We start from the raw sequence: 7,575 nt of genomic DNA, 5'->3' as shown, positions 1-7,575 counted from the left end.
CAGGCTAGGCTGGAGCGGAGAGAACAGAAAATGCAAAGCAGATCAGTTCTGCTTCCAAGAACCCCCATTATCTGGTAAAATGATACACTGTTTACCTGAAAAGAAATAATCCTTCAACCGCGTGTCTAGGGAAACAAGGGTCGTGTTCCCTCATTTCCCAGCTGGCAAGCCAGCGTTCATGTTCCCCAAATACACAGAGATAAAAATACTAGCAAGGCCCCAAGCCCAGTATCCTTGTTCAGGCTTGGATTAAACCAGTAACCTAATCCAAATTTGGTGACTTCAAAGAACTTTTTAGTCCCTCACGTTTCCAGTTCGTGATCTCTTCCATAGTAGTTTATGCCCGAAGTCAGAATCTCATGTTATATTGCTATACAATTATGTCTATTTGTCATGTGTCCAACTGGTTGTGTTGCAGAATTTTTTATGTTACACCTGTAAGGAGTATGTAGAAGACCTGGCAAAAGTCCCCCGGGCGTTTTTACAAGTAAGTACTCTGCCTTTAATATGTACATCGGGTTGCCATAGTTGAGCAGATTTTTTATGTCCCTCTGCAGGCTTGTGTGAGGATTAAACCTTTTGGGAATCAAAAAAGGCTTAGAAGAAAGTTAGCACTTTGATTGTTTGCTATAATACCCATAATGTATCTGCCTAGGAGACACAGGAAAGGATTTATTGCACTACACTCTCTTTTGCAGCAGCATTATTTCTCCCTGCCATATTAGCTCGGTGCTGTTTTTTTCTCCTGTATTCTGAACAGTTAGACAATATCTGACAGGCATTTCTTTTAGTATTAGTATGCCCTGGGCAGCTGTCTTCTCCTGACTACGACCTGACTACTGCCTTTTCCATTGTGCTGGTACAGCTGACTGATGGTTGTGCTTGGAACAAGATCAGAAAATTGATCTGGATTAAAAATAGTCTCTTTTTCTACGGTTATTTGTAAGCTGCATCAGTTGTGTGACCTGTTCTCCAGGCAGCTGCACAAACAGGAGTGACATAGTGACTGAAAGGACACATGGCATGGGTAGGGGTTGCTATGGACAGGTACTTGTTGAGTGGTAGGAGATACCAGAGAAAGACAATGTTCTGCTAAAAGTGGAAGGTCAATCTGACTCTTCTAGACTGCTGACTGAAACTGTCATATTTTATTCCAATAGCAGCATAGCTGAAGACAGGGACTTAGCTCCCTGCTGACAGCAAGCCTTAGATGGACTAGGAACCTGGGGATGAAACAAGGCAATTTCCTTGTCAGCTTCCCTTCTCAGGACAGATTTTTCTAAACTGTTCTATCAGTGTTACTCAGAATGGCATTTTCTTAGTTTGGCTGCTCAAATAAATATACAGAGAATCAAAAGCATCCATGCTTTTCTTAGTGTGAGTATTCTGTGTTTAGGAGGCTTCTTTTCACAATAAGCAAAATGTTTCTATATGGGAAAGGCAAGTATTACACCCTAAAATTAAAACAGCCTTATATTTTATTAACTGTTTCACTGGCATATACATGTATTTAAATTCTGGCCTCTATTTTAGACTCAAGCCAAATGTTGGACCTGCAAAAGAAGCAGTATGTGCAGATGCAAGCTGCGTCTATTAATGGGCATCCGTATATGTAAATCACAGGTGTATGTGCACCAGTATTTGCATGCTGCTGCTTTAGATGCAGGTGCAACTGAGTAGAAATTTTGAATTTCCAAAATCAGTGCAGGTTGCAATAAATTGAAAAGCTGACACTACTAGTGCTACAGAAAACTTAAAAGTTTACACATTTGTAACTTAAAAGTTATCTTCAAAAATATATTTTTAGTTAATTTATGTAGCTGCTAACTGTGGGTGACATCAAAAGTGCAAGCTCCAAACATGTAAGTGATGTTAATACGAAGTAATTTTAACTCAGTTCACTGTGGTCGTTAACTCAGGACACCAGATTCTGCTAATGCTTTGCACCCATGCAGAAACACTAAGTTCCTCTTTACAGTTTCAATACCAATGTTTTGTTCTAGGAAGCAAATGTGAGGCTTATAGTTATTGGACAGTCATCTTACCATCACATCAAGGTAAATAGTAATTCAATATATTTTGTCCTCTATTGTGTCTTAATGGTCTGCATTTGAGGAATTTTGCTCTGAGTGGAAATATGGTCATTTGCAACCACAGAAAAAAAGAAGACTGTTCTTTTTCATAAAGCAATTCTAACAGTAGTACATGAATAAAGCAAATAACTAAAATTTTCAGTTTAAAAAATGCTGGGCCTTGTAAAGGAAACATTTTCTTTATTTCACTGGAAGCTTTGTTTTAGTAAAAGCTTCAGGGATAAATTTTTTTTGCCTTTATTTTAACATGACAAATTTACAGGTTTCCAAACTGGGGTGGGGAGGGGAAGGGAGGTGGGAGAATGGTGGGGTGTCAGTATTTTTTCACTGTCAGTAGATCCTAACTAGTTACTATCTTAACCTTAAAAAAATTACTCTTTCTTGTATGCATGTATTTTGCAGCCCTTTTGCAATTTAACTGGGTATACACATGAAATGTATGTAGATCCACAAAGGGAAATTTATAAAACACTTGGCATGAAAAGAGGTGAAGGTAATAACATATCAGGTAAGAAGAATTTCCTCCCCTTGTTTGGACTTACACAGAACAAGACAAGAACGCTCTGATAAAATGGTATAATCACAATGTAAATAGGAAGGGAGTTGCCCTCCAGACCGCTCCTTCTAGGCGGTATTTTTTTCAAAACACTGGTAATCAGGAAATTCTAAACTATTTGTAGCAGCTGTTCAGTTTTGTTGTCCTCCTTACATACTTTTGAATTTTAGGTAACAAGTATTTTGCCTTTTTGTTCAGTGCGGAGCCCTCATGTGAAATCAAACACACTTCTGGGAAGCATTAGGAGTATGTGGAGAGCAATGACTGGCCCGGCTTTTGATTTTCAAGGAGACCCCGCTCAGCAGGGAGGAGCTTTGATTTTAGGCCCAGGTAAGCTTCTTTGTTTTGTGTGAAAGCTACAGTATTCTCCAGCTGTTCACTTTTAATGCCAGCATCCCAGCTGCTGTCCCTGTGGATCCCAAAGAGAGAGTCTTGTCTTGAACTGTGCGATTTGTTGGCTGAAGGAACCTGTGGAAGTGTCATGGTGTGGTCCTACTTCCCACAGAGGTGGCACAAAGCTGATCACAGTCCTGCAGAAATTTATAGGAGTGCTGATGGAACAACTGTCTTGAAGTTTTGAGGGGTTTTTTGACATTGTGGTGTTCACTTACATTATGCTTTCACATTTGATTCTAGCCATTTAATGTGGGTTTTATCAGAGGAATAATGCATGAAGGAGGTGGGGGGCTGCAACATGACAAAGTCATCTCATCACATCATTAGGAAACATCATGCTACAGTAGATTTAATTCAGTTAGATGCCTCAATGTTCCTTGCTTCTATAACCTAATTAAAAAAACCCCTAACTTTCATCATTATTTCAATACAGTATATTGTGCCATGTACAGGGCTAGCACACATTTGTATAAGAACTAGTAGGAAATCCGAATGCTTCTTTGATTGACTTATGCCTTTGAATAAATATTTTATTAAAATATTTACGTGTTATTCTCATTCCCTTCCAGGCAATGAAGTTCATTTTGTGCACCTTGATAAAAACAGGCTGGATCATGTTCCCATTAACACAGTTTTGCAGCTCGCAGGAGTTAAAACAGTAAATTTCACAAACCAACGCCAGATTATTGACATATGACACTGACGCAACATATAATTTTTATTTGTTTGTACACTACAAGAACAATACCCTGGTGATGTTCCACCAGCATCAGTCCTGTTGTGTCTTTATGGGTCATCTGTAACCTTATCTAGAAAATCAGAGCACAAAATAAACTACCTGGCAGTGAAGACGGACACAAACGTGCTACTGCCGTTGCATGTAAGATGAAACCAAAAAGACAATTGAGGCTTATTGCAAAAAAATCCTGTAGCTTGTTATTTCCTTAATCTTGCTAATGTATTTTTTAAAATCTTTTGTTCATGATGCACTAAACTAAAAAATCTGGTTTTGCTGAGGAGGAATTTGGGATTCTCACTTCAGCAGATCACATTGGCTTTCAACCCAGTACTTCTCACCAGTGTTTTAAAGCTTCCATCACTGTGTGACAGTTTTGTATTAAGGTATACCTTGAAAAATCATGGTTTAAAACACTGGGGTTTAAGCTTATGCCTGCCTTTGCATCTGGCACTGGTAGACGTTATGAAATACATTTTATAGTTTTAAATAAATAGTTAAACACGTCATCCATTGTCTGCAATTCTTTTGTGTCATACAAAAAGTTGGGTCTGTAAAACCAGGGAGAGGTGTGTCTTAAACATATTTCTTATCAGATTGTTGTGTTTGGAGTAGGCCATAGTCAATTTCTTCTTTACCTATGAAGATTTGTAGCAGAGTATTCTCCCTTGTATGTATGTACTTTCTCTCAGAAAAAAAGAGGTCTCTGAAAAAATGTCTTTGGTTATTTCTGTCCTAGACAACTGAGCTAAGGACAATAGTATTTTGGCTTGCAGTTCTGTCAGATTTCATTTTTCTAGGAATGTCTATGTTCAGAATCTAGTTTCATTAAAGTAGATGTGCCCTCTTTTTTTTTACGCCAGATGAGCCACTTCTTTTTAGTAATTTTAACATAAGACTGTCCAGAATTTATGGAGGCATGTATCCTCCTTTGCAGTTTATAATCTTTGGCCTTCACTAAAGTGCTAATAATAATACCTATCTTACCTGCAAATTCTCTCCCCTTTTAAGCTTTAACAGGAATTCGATTGCAAAATGGTATTCTGTGAAGAGGTTTCTCCCTGCATCATTAGGGTCACTGGCAGGCCCAGAGCAAGCTCTGGAGAGCTCTACAACATTAAGAGCATGTGAAATTAAATGCAGTGTACCTTGACAAAAATAAAAGGCTTGCTTAAGAAACATGATGCTACTGGGCAATGTAATGCCATTAAAGGTACTACACTTTAGCATCTTATTAATTGCATACATGGTTTCATACAGTGTGTTTCGAAGAAGGGTATTATTAATGTAAAGCTACTGTGCTCAATTCTCTGCTGTGACTAAACAGCACTCGGCAGAGGGCTAAACACAGTCTTGTGCAGACTGAACCCGCGTGATGTCAGGGCTGGCTGGAGGCTTCCTCAGAACTCGGTGTAATGGACCAGCAGCTGAGGCTCAGCACAGAGTGAAGTCTGCTTTCCGTGAACCGCTGCTTCCACATTCATAAATAAGCTACCCTTTACCTCCAGTACTCCCTCAGCCTACTGAGCATGTGGGAAAGTCTGGAATGCAGCTGCCTCTATGCTGGGTAAGCCACAGCAGAAAGCAAGCTAGAAAACTGGTCTTACGTTTATTTTTGTTATGTGTGGTTTTGTTTTGTCTCTAAATTGGAGAGACATCAATTTGATGGATGGACCACTCAGTGGATAAAGAACTGGCTGGATGGCCACACACAAAGAGTTGTGGTAAATGGCTCAATGTCCAGTTGGAGACCACTAAAGAGTGGTGTCCCTCGGGGATCGGTGTTGGGACCTGTCTTGTTCGACATCTTTGTCAGCGACATGGACAATGGGATTGAGTGCGCCCTAAGCAAGTTTGCCGACACCAAGCTGTGTGGCTTGGTTGATACACTGGAGGGAAGGGATGCCATCCAGAGGGACCATGACACGCTTGTGAGGTGGGCCAATATGTACCTTATGAATTTTAACCAAGCCAAGTGCAAGGTCCTACACCTGGATCAAGGCAACCCCAGGCACAGCTAAAGGTTGGGCAGAGAAGAAATTCAGAGCAGTCCTGCGCAGAAGGACTTGGGGGTGTTGGTTGATGAGAAGCTTAACATGAGCCGGCTTCAGTGTGTGCTCACAGCCCAGAAAGCCAACCGCATCCTGGGCTGCAGCAAAAGAAGTGTGACCAGCAGGTCAAAGGAGGTGATCCTGCCCCTCTACTCTGCTCTTGTGAGACCTCCCTTGGAGTATTGTGTGCAGTTCTGGTGTCCAGAGGAGGGCCACGAGGATGATAAGGGGGCTGGAGCACCTCCCGTATGAAGACAGGCTGAGAAAGTTAGGGCTGTTCTGCCTGGAGAAGAGAAGGCTGCGTGGAGACCTCATAGCAGCCTTCCAGTATCTGAAGGGGGCCTATAAGGATGCTGGGGAGGGACTCTTCACTAGGGACTGTAGTGGTAGGAGAAGGGGTAATGGGTTCAAACTTAAATAGGGGAAGTTTAGATTTGATATAAGGAAGAAGTTCTTTACTGTGAGGGTGGTGAGGCACTGGAATGGGACACCCAAGGAAGTTGGGCGGTGTTCAAGGCCAGGCTGGACAGAGCCTTGGGCGACATGGTTTAGTGCGAGGTGTCCCTGTTCATGGCAGGGGTGTTGAACTAGATGATCTTGAGATCCTTTCCAACCCAAACCATTCTGTGATTCTAAACAAAGACAAGACACACAGAAAACGTAAATTATTTTCATAGTGAAAGAATGGTATTCAGTTTATTTGTAGTGCTTCCACTCTGCTTCACTCACCTGATCATCACTGCCAAGAACACTGACTTGAGTTTGTTTTGCAATCATTTCATATTCTTGGCGCTTTTGATTTTAAATGAAATGTTTGGCTACATGTTTTTCTGCTTGTTTTGCTTCCAGTAGAATTAATATGCAGTGGGAATAGTTCTGTTGCCGCTCATACATTAAATAAAACTAACTATAGCTGAAAGAACTGTGGACTTTTAAAAAGGATTGGAATTAATTAAGTTGTAGTTTGACAGCTCTGTAGGCTGAAGTCATCCGCCCTCACTGTTTCAATACTGACAGGAACCATACCACAACCTCTGTGTTACCCCATCAAAATTACTTCTTCAGAAAGATTCACAAAGTGCAGACAAACAAAACATGGGAAGGCGGCAGAGAGGAGGATCCAGCAGAGAGTAATCCTAATTTGGGCATCGGTCCTGCATTTTGCATCTGGCCACAGTTCTACAAAGTTCACTGGTGCCCTGTGAGAAAATGATTCCCGCGTGCACAATGAACTGAAACAACCATGGCCCCATTCGTCCATGGGAGAAATACGTTTTGAAGAGTCAGCAGAATTTTAGGTCGCTGGTGTCATTTATAAAAGTTAGTTATGCAGCACAAGGTGGAAAACAGGGGGAGAATAACACTGACTTCACACTCAGCAGATGGCAGGATACTTCAGCAGGGGCTTTTGTCGTGGCCACTTACACAGAGGTGGGGAGGGAGCACTTTTCTGAAGTTGTTTTAACTACCAGCTTGATTTATTCCAATTTCTACTTAAAATAAACGTGTGTTTTACAGTATCAGTGTGTCTGAGAAGCAGGCTCAAGCCCAGCTGGCTCAGCCTTCCAGATAAATCTGTTTCATGTCCACACCAGAACACGGCTGCTCCCACGGGGCCGGTTGCAGCCGGCTTTACTCGATGTCATGTCCCCGTGGGACCCCCGTTTGTCACGTGTCGCGACAGGCACCTTCAAGACCGCGACGCCTCAAGACGCGCAACCGAACACCCCCGGTTCCAAAGGC

General features: G+C 41.6%; 1 protein-coding gene across 1 annotated transcript; it reads left to right on the top strand.

Moving 5' to 3' along the window:
- Window positions 1–314: 314 nt before the first annotated feature.
- Window positions 315–3,742, top strand: AAED1 (AhpC/TSA antioxidant enzyme domain containing 1; the record flags this gene model as incomplete). Its single annotated transcript, XM_010010618.1, has 5 exons — window positions 315–487; window positions 2,004–2,057; window positions 2,496–2,601; window positions 2,848–2,979; window positions 3,615–3,742. Coding segments are annotated over 5 exons (593 nt in total), but the record flags the coding sequence as incomplete, so codon positions are not given.
- Window positions 3,743–7,575: the final 3,833 nt, after the last annotated feature.

Source organism: Nestor notabilis, unplaced genomic scaffold (assembly GCF_000696875.1).
Source record: "Nestor notabilis isolate BGI_N333 unplaced genomic scaffold, ASM69687v1 scaffold35792, whole genome shotgun sequence".
Lineage (NCBI taxonomy): Eukaryota > Metazoa > Chordata > Aves > Psittaciformes > Psittacidae > Nestor > Nestor notabilis.
The sequence above is the reverse complement of the archived record's forward strand: the minus strand, read 5'-3'. Positions and strand labels throughout refer to the sequence as shown.